Below are 15,617 nucleotides of genomic sequence, written 5' to 3' on the forward strand. Positions count from 1 at the left end.
GAGCATCCTGGCACAACAAATTGAGCCTTGCCCACAAAAGCAAGGAACCTTTAGATTATAGTAAAAACTGATGAAACATCTGGGGGAAAAAAATCTGTGAAGGCATCCCTCTCATACTCTGGACAGACAAGATCATCATATGGAAAGATCACAGATGGTTAGGATTCAGCAGATATTCCATTCTGGAAGCTAGGTCTAGACAGCTCTCTTGGTTTTGACATATAAGGTCCAGGGTCTAGGTACAATCCTGTGATGGCAAGATGTGCAAGTATCGTTTGGCACAAAAAGACATGCACTTGAAATCACTGCTTATTGCAGGACCTGTACCCAAAATGGCCCCAAAAATATAAATGTTTATGATCACAGGAATGGTAACCAACCAGAAGAGTACTGTCCAGAGGTCAGTATTCTCTGACCAGAGGGATTCTCCCAAGACTGAGTGATGTGGCAGCAATCAAAACTAACTTTTCTCCACCACTCAGAGCTGAAAGCAATACCAAGGGGCTCCAAACTAAGGAAAAGTTCCCATTTTGATCTGGAGCTAGCAGAGCAGACACCCACATTTGTCTGGTCAGACAGCCCAGTGCAAGACAGAAGGTGCCAGACATCAGCCTTATAACAGCTAGATGCTGAATGGAGGGAGATGGATGTAGTGGATGTCAAAACAAACCAGGCTTACAAATTGCACCTCAGGAAGTGGATCCATCTTAAAAAGCTCAAGAACCTTTATGAATTTAAGCTTTAATTCCAAATCTTTACACTGAACAACTGCAGAATCTATCTGAACACTTATTTCTATACATTAAATAAGAAAAGCCAACAATAATGAAAGATTAATTACTAAATTTTTCTTATAAGATTTCTGAATTTTTATGTATGAAACACTAAAATTGAAACATATACCTTGTGGAGTTATATGTGAATTATTTGCTTGAGTAGCAAGATGATTTTCCAGTTCTTCTATTTGTTGCCTATATTGCTGCAGCTGTACTTCAAACTGTTCAACCAAGATTCTGAAGTAGCTAAATGAGTAAAACAAGGAAATCGTATGATTAAACTTCACTAGTTTGCAACTATTTTTAAAAATCTGATCTATATTATCTGCCAATTTTCTTTTAACTAATTGCAACAGTTATGTTCTATGACACCATTGATGTCTCTCTACTAGTGGAAAGAGAGTAAATACTCTATTTCTCATGTCTATGAGATAAAGATAAATTATACATAGAAATAAAACACTGGTTCTATGAAGCATTCAGTACAAAAGTTACAAGAAGCAGGAAAAAAAATCATGTTATGAGGTTCATAGAACCATAAAATGGTTTGGGTTGGAAGGTACCTTTAGAGGTCATCTAGTCCAACCCCCCTGCAGTAAGCAGGGACATCTTCAACTAGATCAGGTTGCTCCAAGTGCCATCCAACCTGATCTTTAATCTTTCCAGGGATGGGGCATCTACCACCTCTGAGCAACCTGTTCCAGTGGTTCACCACCCTCATCCTAAAAAATTTCTTCCTTATATCTATATCTAGTCTGAATCTACCCTCTTTCAGTTTAAAAACATTATCCCTTGTCCTGTCGCAACAGGCCTTACTAAGAAGTCTGTCCCCATCTTTCTTGTAAGTCCCTTTTAAGTATTGAAAGGCTGCAACAAGGTCTCCCTGGAGTCTTATCTTCTCCAAGTTACATTATTGATTATTTCTTATGAATAACAGTAACTCACTCTGCTGGGGCTGTATTTTCATGCTGGAGACCAGGAGGAGTTTTCTGTGTTCGTAACGCTATTTCTGCATTCTTTAGCTCCTAAATAAATAGGGAAAATTAATAAGAGATAAGGTTCTGTATGAAGTGTTCAAAAAGAGAAATAGCTAGAACTCAACTTATCTTTCACATAAAAATATTTTCTTCATATATTTAAGTTAACTCCATAATAGAATCTGACCAGAAATTCTTCAAAGAATAGATTGCCAGAAGGTTGGAGAACCACAAATACCAACAGAAGTTTGGGGAGGGAACAAACAACAGCACATACTGAAAGCACATTGAGCTCTCAGAAGTTGAGAATATGTTGGACTAAACTGTCAGAGATAAGATCTAATTTCTACTGTACTTCAGAAATCCTGTTACAACTATTAAGGACAAGGGGAAAACAAGCAACAGTCAAGTGCAAGGAAATAACACACCTAAAAGAGAAGAAACAGAACATAAAGGATTATTTCACCTTTAAAAAAAAAGATTAACTAGTTCCAAAAAATGCCTCTCTTTCTATGGAAATGATCTTTTAATGCATGATAATTACAGCATACTTTCCATTTAATACTTTTTAATAACCCTACCATTAAGAATTTCTCAGTACCTGGTTCTGCAATTATTCTCAACTGGATCATTTACAGAAATACGATAATATCAGTAACAAGTCTTTGTTTTCACAGAAAACTGTTGGCAAGGCACAGAGTATTTCATTTTGGTATCACAAGATATAGAAAAAACATCAACTTTTTACTTTAGAATAAAATACACTTATTTATACAGCAAGCAGCATTGACATGCCAGATGAAATAAAAAACGATACAGAACTTAACTTGAAAAGCACTTGCATCATAACTTGAGCTCAAACTGGCTGCACAGTTAAGATGCAGACTGGTGGCCAGAGTCGTGACTCAACTTCATTAAATGGATAATAGTGCTAGGTAAGATACTTTAGTCCCTGAAATGAGGTGATTTGTTTTTTTTTTAAAAGCCATCAGAAGAAAATATACTTGCATTTCGACTGCTCCAGAGTCCAGCATGTTATTACAAATATGTCTTCACTAGCAGCTGAATATATACCTGAACTAAAGCAATCACACATTTCCTTCTCTTGCCTTTGCTATGCATGAGGAGCTCTCCTGAAAATACTAACATCATATTTCGGTCTCCCTCAGTAACTTCCTTTAGATTAGAAAGGATTGAATTTTTCACTTGGTTTACAACTGTTCTAGTTTGGACATGTTTTACCTTGACTGATAAAGAAAGCTAGTTATCCTATATGAAATAATCAACATACAAACTCTACATAATAAAATATATATTCAATTATACCTGTGCAGTTTCCACTTTCAGCTTGTCAATATTAAGAGTGTTTCTCTGTAAACCACTGGCAACTACAGACAAAAGTTGTTTCAAAGCTTTAATGTCTTCTTGTACTTTAAGCATTGCTTTAGATGACATTCTGCTAATTTCTTCCTGAACTTGTTTTTGTTCTTTCACAAATTTCCTGAGGAAGGGAAAAAGAACAGGGTGAGGAGAAAAGAAATGTAATATATTAAACCTGAAGTATACAAGTGTTTACCTCTCTGTCACATTATTTAAACAGCTATTAATTTCTCCACAATCAAGTACTGAACAGGAAAATTACTGTATAGCATAGTATTATCTTAACTCCTAGCATACTAGTACTATAGAAAAATGCACAAAACCCCTTGTTTCATTAGCAAGTGTTTAAACATGTTATGCTGAACCCTGAGAAACTAAAATATTTATCATATATAGCATTTATGTAAACGGGATTATTATTACATTGAACTATCAAATGCAGTGACTTACAGTCTCTTTGACTAGTCTACAACTTGCCTCCTTCCTGCCTGAAGGAAGGCTCTTTTGCAGTTCTCTATTCCATACAATATTCACAATGCACGTGCAATGTGCACATAAGGTTCAATACTTACTATGCATGTGCAACACAGTTAATACTCAATCTTTTCAAGAGCATATTTGTTGGGCATGCCTAAATGCATGGAAAACTGAGGTTAAAAAAAAAAAAACCACCACCAAAAACTAACAACCCACCCCAGCCCAAGACTTCAGCTACTGGAACTACCCATCTACTCTGTTCCCAAGGTTAACCTGCCAAAAGGCCTTGGGCTAGGAAATTATCCTGCAAGGAGCCTGAAGTAGGGTGTTTTTGACACAGAGCATCAACAGCATACAATACTTCAGCTAATCAAATATCATAAATAGGAAAATACTACTTACTGTAGATTTTCTACATCTTGACAGATCACTGGAGGTAGATTTTCATCCTTTAGCGCTTTGCTATCTCTACAAGAGACAATGCACATTTAGATGGTGCTTTAATACTGCCAAACATTTTTTGCATGACTACTAAATATCATGAAAACATTCACGTGTCTGATTACACAGTTTTTGCACCTATTGCATGTATGCCGCAACTAGGAATGATTTGGATTAATGCACACATGTACTATGCCAGGGTCCAAGCTTTATACACATTTGCAGAAACCATTTTTCAGACCACATGATCGGTCTATAGCAGAACGGATATTCACACATATGCCTTTTTCAAGATCGAAGTAGTAGAAAAGCTGACCTATTTAGCTTATCTGTTTTCTGATACGACATGGAATGCAAAGAAAATCTGACACTTACTCTGGTCTTGTTCCTGTTTTGTCACCTAGAAAATAAAAACTGTAGGTCAGAAATAAATCTTTGAAGAACAACCAAAACAACCATAATGAGATTTTAGGGAAGAACTAATGACTACAGTCTGCTTGATTTCTCTTGATAAGAGGAACGGACTAAGATAGCCATAAAATAAAGGTTTAAATTTACTCCCCCTTTGCAGATAAATATCTTTTCAAGAACAATGGTTCAACAGTTTATGTACCAATAAATTAGCACCTCAAATAATGCAAAACATCTTCTGTCACTATAGAAGTCACTACAAATGCATAAACGATTGCAGTTGTTGTATAGTGGATCTGGGTGAGGTGGACTCTTGCTGTCAGGATGATAAGCAGAGATCCCTTAGCTGTAAGCAGTGGGGAAATATCCACCTTAAGAGCTGGGCAAAACAATGCCCTTCAGATGTCAGACTGAAGTAGATTTTTGAGTCTGTGGTTCTCTGGTCCTCATTTTAAGACGCTTGTATATTATGGAAGTGTTGTGATATCCTAGTATTATAGTAATGGAAATCCCACAAGAACCTAGGAATCTTCACTCCCAGTTTCAGCAATAAGCTCCAAAACAATCAACATCATGCAGAGCACTCCAGTTTGGACAGTCAGTATGCCATCTCTTCTAATAGTATGAAGAATTATGTCTCCAGAACTTATGTTACCCTGTAAAGATGGCTTCATAGTGTTTCTCTTTTAGCTATTGGTATACCTAATTTAAAGTTTGGCTCCTGAATGGAATCAAGAGATTAAATTAAAAGTATTGATTTCCCAGATAAAATGCATATTTTAGAATCAGCTTTAGTTAAGCTTACTCTGGAAGTATACAAGCAAGGCAAATTAATAAGCGTCCATATGTCAATGCCCAATATTCCCTTGCTTAAGTACTTCAAAGTTACCATGGAGGTAAAGTTTTTATAACTGGTTAACAACCTGATAGAATGTATCAAAGAACTACACATCACCAGAAATACAGCTTTGAAGGATAACAGCTAAAAATAGGACATTTTTATTGTGCAGGATTTTGAAAAAAGAAACCAAGCTTAAGATCTGTTACAGTTGGAGAAAGCTGTTTCAAACGAGTATTTTCATATTTGCAATATATTACTTACACGTAGCTCTGCTCCCCCCTCTAGTGGCTATTTGACATATAGCTGTGCAGAAATCTGCCATGGCTTTTCCACAAACGGCCTTATGAGTCTTCACTCCCAAAAGGCGAAGCAGTTTAGATCCTGGTTCTCAAGTATGATATTGGCTTATACTTATTTTAAATAAATAAATTTACATTACATTGCCTTCACAACCAAAATCTTGTTCTTCTATACAAGCACCACATCTGAGAATGAAATTAACTGAAATGCCTTTGCGGGCGGGGGTGGGAAGTTATAGTTGTCAGCTTTAATTCCACACTCCTAACACAATGAAATAGTATTTTTGCTGTAGTGCTCTGATAATTTTCTCAATTTAAAAAAATTATGCATATTTTAAAAACAGACTTACTCTTTTTATCTGAAGAACTACTAAAATCAATGCCACCGAGACCTTCATTGGCAGTAGTTGAAGGAGCTGCAGCTGCCCCCAGAGTCAAACTCAAAGCATTCTGCCCAAGTCCTACAAGAAACCCAAACAGATTTTCTGCATTTACAATGCTGATAATTATAACTTATTTTATGCAAAATGCACATATAGTCTTGCTTGCAGTTTCAGTGTTCATTTACTACATTTGGATTAAAAAAATACGCAAAATAAACAGAAGAAAACAGATTGCATGTTCATACACTGTACACAAGTGTTTTATGTAATTTCTTCCCGTTATGAGGTAGCTCATTAGACAGATACTTAAGACACTGATGATAAGTTAGCTTTCTGTTTCATTTAGAGTTTAAGAGTAGTGTTACCAAGACTACCACACAGTGCAACAAATTTTTCCTCTGGAGCTGAAAAAGACAGGAAGCTATGAAATGACAATACTAATAGTTAAAGGTTTTATTCAGAGCAAAAGCCACCAAAATGAGAAGTTTTGAACTTCTCCACAGTTAAAGGAGATACTTGTATATTACTGCCCTCTCCCATTTGAGATCAACTTCCTTGTGTCAATTATAGCAATGACAGACTTCCTGCATTTTCATTTAAAAAAAGTATTAACTACAAGTGAATCTAAAAATGAGAAAGCAGCCAATTATTTCAGATTTCGTTTTTATTTTCCATGGATAGCAACACTGTTCTTAACGGTAACACTTAAAAATTACACTTTCACAGTGCTAAAATCCAGATAAACTATATCTTACATTATGAATTTATACAATCGTATATTAAATTTCAATGTTTTGAGACAGAAGGAGGAAAAAGCTAAAATAACTCTCACCTGTTGCTGCTGTGCTCGTATTCTGGAAGAGTGAACCTCCTAAACCTGCTAAGGCTCCTCCGAAGGAAAGGCCTGTGGAGGCAGTTGTAGTTGGAGCCGTCGTGCCACCCAAATTTAATGTAAAGCCAGTAGTTCCTGCAGAGAAAGCAGACCAGCTTCAGGGAGACACTGCATTCAAATACATCCATAGATAATCTGAAATAACTGAAAGGTCTGAACAGCATCTTTATCATAATTGAATAAATCATTTATCAGCAGTCCCAGCAAAACCAGGGAGGTCCCAGTTCACTGGAGGTTAGCAAATGGGATGCGTACCTACAAGAAGGGCTAGAAGGAGAATCCTGGGAACTACGGACTTGTAAGTCTGATCTCTGTGCCAGGGAAGGTTATGGAGCAGATCATCTTGAGTGCCATCACGCAGCACATACAGGACAACCAGGGGATCAGGCCCACCCAGCATAGGTTTATGAAAGGCAGGTCCTGCGTCAAGCGTCAACCTCATCTTCTATGACAAGGTGACCTGCTCAGTGGATGAGGGAAAGGCTGTGGGTGTTATCTACTTAGACTTTAGTAAAGCCTTTGATACCATTTCCCACAGCATTCTCCTAGAGAAGCTGGCAGCTCATGGCTTGGACAGGTGTACTCTTTGCTGGGTAAAAAACTGTTGGGATGGCCAGGCCCAAAGCATTGTGGTGAATTGAGCCAGCTGGCAGCCAGTCACAAGTGGCTCAGTGTTGGGGCCAGTCTTGTATATCTTGATCAATGATCTGGACAAGGGGATCAAGTGCACCCTCAGTAAATCTGCAGACAACACCAAGTTGTACCGGACTGTTGATCTGCTTGAGGGTAGGAAGGCTCTGCAGAGGGACCTGGACAGGCTGGATCAATGGGCAAAGGCCAATTGTATGAGGTTTAACAAGGCCAAGTGCCAGATCCCGTACTTGCGTCACAACAACCCTATGCAATGCTACAGGCTTGGGGAAGAGTGGCTGGAGAGCTTCCCGGTGAAAAAGGACCTGGGGATGCTGGTTGACAGCTGCCTGAACATGAGCCAGCAGCGTGCCCAGGCGGCCAGCAGCATTCTGGCTTGTATCAGGAATAGTGTGGCCAGCAGGAGCAGGGAAGTGATCGTGCCCCTGTACTCCGCACTGGTGAGGCCACACAGTTTTATGTTAAACATTAAAATATTTTACACAAGACATGATACAAGAACATGTCCTTGGTAGCACAAACCTTCTTCTGGCATGAAGAATCCCAGCTTTTGGTAGGATAGGGACTGAGCACAGAGGGCACAGAGAGCTGAGCTCAAATGCTGACTCCTAAGGTTAAGAAAAATTAACTCCAGTCTTAGCTAAACTGCACCATGCATGATGATAATTGAGTTAAATACGGCAGGTATGTGCCAGTGTGAGAACTACACTGGAAAAAATTAGTTTCCACTACTAGTTAACCATTTCAGGCCATCTACAAAAGGTAGACCATTTCCAAACTTTTCAGCTGTGCAAGCAGGAAGCCTTCAACCTTCAGTGGTGTAAAGGGTAACAAGAATAACGGTTCTACATGACAAATCAGCTCTTACTACACTTCTAATAACTTATGGGCAGTATACCGTGTGACAATAGGCAGCATATAATCTAAACCTATCTGTATTACGGTACCCAAATTTAGAACTAGTGAACTCCAATGAATCTTCTTACTGAAGTAGCATAAAAATATGTAGATACTAGAAAAAATATAGAGTGTAGAACTGTTTTAACATAAAGTTTTATTGTTAAAAAACCAAACACCACACCCCACACCCCCAAAAACAAAAAGCCCAAATCCAAACCCCTAAACATTTTCCTACCTGCTGCAGGAGTTGATGTAAGAGCAGATGATAATGATAGTCCACCCGCTGAGGTAGAAGTAACAGGTAAAGCAAATGGCGTGGCCGAACCTGCAGGTTTGTTGAAACCTAAACTAAAGCCTGTGGTAGCTGCTGATGTGGTGGCAGGCGTGCCTAAAAGAAACCCAAAACCAATTATCACTCTTAGAACGTTCAGTTTGAGAATGAATGTTCAATCCACCTTCTCTTCTGAACTATTCCCATTTCACCATCACAAGCACCACAGCATGTGAGATGACTCGCATCAAGAAAATATTCACCTTCAGATAAATTTCAAAGGTTTACATTAATTGCACAGGCATTTTTGCTCTAGAATTCCCACTGATCCAACAGGCTTTAATCATGGACTGGCAAATATATCTAATGGTAATCTAAAAAAAGTAACAAAAAAGCTTCCACCAACAGTATCTAATAGGTGAACCAAATATTGGTAAATGGAGCTATAAACAGTACTGCCCAAAACACAGACTAAAAATTTGCAATTGGATGCATGTACCAATTGAATGCACATATCCTTTCAATTTGTAAACAAGAAAAACATGTTTAGATGTTATTCCCTCAAACTTTGCTTTTGAACACTGTTAAAGGAAAGCAAATAAAGCTTTCACTTCCTGCTGGTTTCATGGTAAGAACACATTTTACATTCCAGAATCCATATTCCAAAGTAAAGGAGGAGTGCGCATATACAAACACAAACCGCAACAGTATGCATAAGAAACACATACTTGGTACTCTCAGTAACTGCTGTGTGCCTGTTTTGGATGACACCATTTCATTCAGCTATCAAAAAGAATTAATGTTCATCTACATAGTACTGACAACCACATATGATTACACATCACCCAGTCTCCTCTCGGTTAGCTGCTGCTCCTCCCTTCTGTGCATTTAATTTGCTTCTTTATCCAACATTATTTTTTCCTATTTATTCACAGTATGGCTTCCTAAGTTCTTGGACTGCGGTCTGCCTTGTAGCACCACCCCCACCCCCACCATCTGTGATACTCAAACTTAGTTTTCTTCTCAGACCTCAGTTGCTGGTTTTAAAAAGGCAAAAAAAACCCAACAAACCCCAAACCCCACAACTACCCACATATTCCTGTATTTCTAATGACAGCTGGAAAATAGTCACTGAAGGTGCACCAGAGAAATAAAAGTAAAATATTCCCAAGATCCATTCCCAGTTCAACCCTCTTTATTCTTTTAAAAGAGGTAATTACCAAACAGACCTGTTCACACAAAATCCATTACAGCAAGAAATTCTGTATGAAGCATTATTTGATAACATATTCCGCCTCCCCTCTGCTGAAGGATGAAACTCATTAGGCGGACATAAATACAAAGTCTAACTTTCCACTATGTCCACTGCACTGTTGTACAGCAATGGAATAATCCTTTAACAAGTAACAGTGCCCAGAACTGCAGAGCTCCACTCTGGTTTGCAGCCTTAACATTTGGGCTGCAAAGCACACTGCAATTAGTAATGGGGGAAAAAGCTCACATATGACCACCAACTTTCTACATTATGTGTATTTTTTTGCCTGTATAACATTAAAATCCAAATTAGGTCCTTACCCAGTGTCAGTCCTGTAGCAATAGTTGTTGCTGTTCCTGCTTTAAGAATGAAAACAAACAGAATAAGTATAGCAACTGAAGACTACAGAGCAGTTATGACAGTAAAAAACATGAAAAAATGAAACAAAACACTGAAATAATGTAACATTATGAGACAATATGTAGACTTTAAGTTTTTTCTGTAGTGTGCTGAAAGCAAAACATTAACAGAAAACAGTATTTGTAAGTACGAGCAGCACAAATCAAAACATAACTGACTTCAAAAACCGTAACTTCTCTTTACAATAATTTGCTAACAGTGAAACTGATGTTAACACAGCAGTATGGCAAGTTGTTTGAAATTTCAAACGAAGGTAAACAAAAATATGCAAACAAGTAATTATATCAAGTATTTTTTCAGCCATATGGCACTACATAACATCAGCATGTAAAACAGCAGATTTACAGTATAATGAAGAGGATTGTAGAGTCCAAAGCCTTTGTAAAATCCTGTGTCTTGGTTTAGGGTTGCTGCCCCACTGGTAATTTAAAGAGATTCTTTTGAACACAGTGCTACGCCATTTCACATTCTAAAATACATCTGATTAGAAGATCAAAAGAATCTTTGAGAACTGACAGAAAATTACCCCAATGTAGCCAAACACAGTAATACAGGCTTTCAGTCTACTGTTGACTTTATGTCTAGTAGATTGGTTCTTAGAACTTCAATGTTATGATGACCCAGGTTTTGTGTACAAATTATATCTTTTGTCACTGTTGATTCAAATTTCTGCTGTACAAGATTTTTTTTCTACCTGTACTGGTGCCTCCTAGTGTAAAGCCAGTAGTTGGTTTTGATCCAAAAAGTCCACTCCCAAAGCCCACTGAAGGAGCTGATGTAGTTGCTGTAGCAGTAGAAGAGCCCAGAGTTCCAAAATTAAGTCCTCCTGTTGAGCTATTACAAAATAAGACTATTAGCAATAATTATTTTTCAAAATAAAAAAATCCACCACCACCCCTTATTTCAGTTTCTTTCCCACACCATCGGTCATTTTCCTGAACCACACACAATGCAGCTGGACAAGACAGGGTCCAAGCTCTCTGCCACCAAACAGAACGAGGAAGCCCATCTCCGTCTTTCCTTCTACAGCTCTGTAACTCCCACTGCTTCCCTGACACTGACTCCAGCATTTTTTCAACTCCTTGTTGAGTTGGTATATCTTGCTAAACCAGTGGGAAATTTGAACTTTTCTCTGTTAGATCATCTCATTATTTCTGCCTAGTAATTCTCCCTGAACTGCTGAATGGGAAAACTAATGCTAGACATAGCACAAAGATAACAACACACCTGCAAGAACATCTTTTCAAAGCAGGTTCCAAGTCCAGTTAGATTAGATACCTCTAACCAGAAACCTCAACCAATATTGCTTTATTTCAATCTACAGTAATAAGCAGAGACACACAACCACTCACATCAACAGCACAATTCTGCCCTGTCTTACCACCAAAACACAGAGTCATGAATTCATTTTCTAACCAAAATGCTATCCTTTCCCACAGGTGCAAACCACAGAGGACTTATGCCTACCCTACTTTCTTTTCTGACTGTATACTTGTCAGAAAATCGCAAAAATAAACTACTACTCTTTTCCCCTTCATCTGTGACAATAGCTCTGGAAGGAGAGAATCAGAGATCAGTCATCACCAGGAAAATTAGGCCTTTTTTATTTATTTTTGGGTAACTACACATTTTAGAAGTTTCATGGCAAAGAGAGAACAAGCTCTATATTTAGCAGAGAACTCACTAAGTTATCACACAAAACATTGGGGAATACAATAATCATGGTTCTCTCTAACCAATGAAGTTACAAGTACCAGATCAGTCTACGATTTTAAAAAAATTTGTTCTTAAATTGACAAAAGATCAGGTGAATAATTTATTTGTAGCAACTTCCTGCTCTCATCTGTGAGCCTTTTTAGAAACTAGCTAAGTTTTCTCTAACTTAAACAACATTCTGCATAAGTAAAGACAGCACACTGAAATTAAATGCAAGTTAGACTTCAGGGTAACAGTTGTCAACATGTATTTTATGTTTCAGGTGTTCAGTATTCTCTCATTGTTCCCTTATCTTCTCTCTCTTTTTGTATGAAGGCAGCTCCTAGGCATAACAAATGAAACACAAAAGTTAAGTCCTTTAAGCTATAATTAGCTTTTACTTTAGAAGTTTTCAAAATACCTACAAAACTGATCATGGCAAGCCCAGCAAAAGTTGGTTCCAAGTTCAGTGTGAGTTATTCTTAAAGAAGTAATTCAGGAAGCAGAGTGGCCAAGAAATTCAGAAGAACACAGGCCCATTAACTGTCCTACTCCACAGGAGCCAAAGCATTTCAGTTTTGTTTACTCCCACAATTTCAACATACCAAACTACACACTCCACTACATACTCCACAGGAACCAAAGCATTTCAGTTTTGTTTACTCCCACAATTTCAACATACCAAACTACAGCACCACGACCTAACTGCTTGTAAACTTAAACACACAACATGGTGTTTCTCTCACTAGTCGAGTTTGGTTCTTATCTTTTTCCAGCACAAAAATTATTCTCTGTTAAAGTTTTTCTTCTTTCAGCATGCCAGTATAAGAAAGCTAAGGTGCAAAATATGCAACTCAGCACCCACAAAACCCCAAATAAAATGAAGCAGCATTTTGTTTGTTTGGGGTTTTTTAAGAGAAAGAAACCAAAATGTAGAAATAAAGTAATGGCAGCATTCTCACCAGCAGGAGAAAGCATATGCTAGATGGACTATCTACTCCCCACAGGTGGAAGGAAGAGGATCTCAGGTCACTGAAGTCGGGTCTCAACTATAATTTTAGAACTAGAACAAAGCGTTGCACCTGGCTAAAATATACTATAGAGGAAAGAACATTGATTAACAAAGAGGACAAGTACCTGAACGGCTATCGGTGCAATGCAGGAATTGGGTAGGCTGTTATATCACATAGGCTTTGGGCCACCAGAACAAAATCTTTGACTGGTCACACACACTGATGAATAATACTTATGCTAGACAATAAAGCCCCTTTTCTCCCAACACCTGGCAATATTGCCTTAGACCCAGCTTAGAAGAACAACAGCTTCTTCTTATAGTTTCAAACATGTTCTCAACGAAATCATCCTATGGGGATGCTCAAGATTCTTTCACCAGTCATTCAGCAGTAAAGAACTCTTTCTCTGTGATTCTCCTCGACCAATTGCCCTGAAGACTTGTCCTACTTGTAAGAATAAATACACAAATTAAAATGCAGAGTACCATACTGCTATTAATTAGCACCTGTTAAACTTTTACTTAGTATTTTTAAGAGAGTAAAAAGCCAGCTAGAACAGAAAAAAAGAGCAAACCCCAAGCATAAAAATATTTAAGTTCAATAGACAGTTTTTGACAAGTGCAGATCAACAAAAGGGTTTCCCTTGTTTCAGGCAGTATGTTTAGAAGAATGTTTCAAATAAACAAATATTATTTTAACATGCCCATTTTGATCAGAGGAAATCCGCATTAAACAGGCATGAAGTGAAAGAAACTGAAGTTCTTTACCAACACCATGAGAGCTTCACTGTGGGGATAAAAAACCAAACCAAAACTCCCCAAAATCAAGTACAGGCAATGCAAGAATGTCATCAATCTGTCACAACCACAAAATTAAGAGTATTAGAAGAGACTCAGAAAACTTGTTCCCTCTCATATGGGCTTCCAAAAAGCAATACTGCCATTTAATCCAGAGATACTCTTTCAGGTATCGATGTTCTGTTCCCTTCCCCTCACACTGCTAACTCCCCACAATTCTGACAGATCAGTATTTTCAAATATATCTCCTTCAGGTGAAGCTCCCTTGAATAGCTCACCCTGCCCGTTTACTTTACATTACAGCAATCAATTTTTCCTGATCAGATTTGGGAAAAACTCTGATACAAAGCTCCACTACAATAGCCCTAATCTTCAACAGAAGCGTAATAGCAAGCAGGTCAGAAAAACACAATCTCTGCTAGTACGGTTGTGTTCAAAGAAAGAAAAAAGGGGGAATAAACCCAGCAACAACAGACTTACCTATTATTCTGAGAAACCTAAACACTAATACTGCCCGTTGTACATCACATGCACAGCAAAATTCTCCTTTAACTCCAAGACGCTATATACTAAATGCAAGGTTTTCTATATCAGAAAGGATAACGTTGCACCCAACCTGGGGGGGGGGGGGGGGGGCGGGGGGAAGGAATTTCACATTTGAACGTTAAACATTTGGGCTTTGACATCAACGAACCCCACGCCGCACACACAAGCTCAGGCTGAAACCGATACGCACATAACTCCGTTCCGCGTTCAGAACGATAGAGATAACCGTGGAGACACACACACCCCCTGCTCCGACAAAGCCAAAATAAAACAAAATCAGAGGAGCACCTCCCTCAGGTATTAGCTGCTCAGTAGATGGATCCCTGCGCCTGTACCCACGAAGCCGGCCGCGAAGCAGAGGAGGCAGGAAGGGCACCCCCACCCCATGCGCGCCGGGGCAGGCATGGCGAAGCCAGTTCCTCCCCGCACCCTTCGGGCCAGGGGTGTCAGGTCTCCAGGCCCCTCCGGGGGCAGCAAAAGAGGCGCCGAGCCCCGCAGCCCGGGGGCGGCCCTGCACCACACACAGTCCCCCCAGCCCACCCCAGCACTCACACACGCACGCAGAGCGACAGCGGCCTCGGTGCCGGGCCGGGCCCGTGGTTGCCCCGTTACCTCGGCGTGGCGGCTCCGAAGGAAAAGCCCCCGCCCCCGCCTCCTCCGCCTCCCGCCCCGGCAGCGGCGGCCGCCGCGGAGCCCAGGGTCCCCGCGCCGAAGGAAAAGCCCGCAGACATGGCGGCAGCGGCGGGAAGGGCCGGAGAGCGGGGCTGAAGAATGGCAGCAGGCCCGCAGCGGCGGGGGCCGGGGAGCGCGGCGGCGGCAGCAGCGGCCTCCTGAGGGTCGGTGGTTGCGGCCTCCTCAGAGCCGCATCGCGCCCGGTGGCAACTTTGAACCGACCGGTGGCAGCGACCGAACGAGCGCGCGGGCACCGGCCACGCTCCCTCCGCGCGCCCGCCGCAATGCACCACGGGACAGCGCCACCACGGCCGCCCCGCCGGCCCTTAAAGCGACAGTAACGTGAGTACAGCCGGTGCAAAGGGCCGAGGCGGCACCCCTCCGGGGGGGCTCAGGCGCCCCATAGCCTCGGTATGATGGAAAGAGGCAGGCAGGCAGGCAGGCAGACACAGCCCTCACTGAAGGGGCGGAAGATGCAGGAGATCCTTCCCCGGCAGGAGCCACCCTACCCCGGGGCCCT

The 15,617-nt window shown here is 40.2% G+C and overlaps 1 protein-coding gene across 1 annotated transcript in view; it reads right to left on the reverse strand.

Annotated features, from left to right (window-relative positions):
- The window catches only part of NUP58 (nucleoporin 58), a 36,714-nt gene extending 21,321 nt beyond the window's left edge, over window positions 1–15,393 (reverse strand). The window contains exons 1-11 of the mRNA XM_064441129.1: window positions 15,038–15,393; window positions 11,069–11,208; window positions 10,275–10,313; window positions 8,664–8,816; window positions 6,818–6,952; window positions 5,953–6,063; window positions 4,427–4,451; window positions 4,013–4,078; window positions 3,080–3,254; window positions 1,722–1,801; window positions 904–1,022 (exon numbers count right to left, since the gene is read on the reverse strand). Coding sequence (XP_064297199.1) covers window positions 904–1,022; window positions 1,722–1,801; window positions 3,080–3,254; window positions 4,013–4,078; window positions 4,427–4,451; window positions 5,953–6,063; window positions 6,818–6,952; window positions 8,664–8,816; window positions 10,275–10,313; window positions 11,069–11,208; window positions 15,038–15,156 — 1,162 coding nt within the window. The 5' untranslated portion in view covers window positions 15,157–15,393. The remainder of the gene's footprint in view (window positions 1–903; window positions 1,023–1,721; window positions 1,802–3,079; window positions 3,255–4,012; window positions 4,079–4,426; window positions 4,452–5,952; window positions 6,064–6,817; window positions 6,953–8,663; window positions 8,817–10,274; window positions 10,314–11,068; window positions 11,209–15,037) is intronic.
- Window positions 15,394–15,617: the final 224 nt, after the last annotated feature.

Source organism: Phalacrocorax carbo, chromosome 1, assembly GCF_963921805.1.
Source record: "Phalacrocorax carbo chromosome 1, bPhaCar2.1, whole genome shotgun sequence".
Classification (NCBI taxonomy): Eukaryota; Metazoa; Chordata; class Aves; order Suliformes; family Phalacrocoracidae; genus Phalacrocorax; species Phalacrocorax carbo.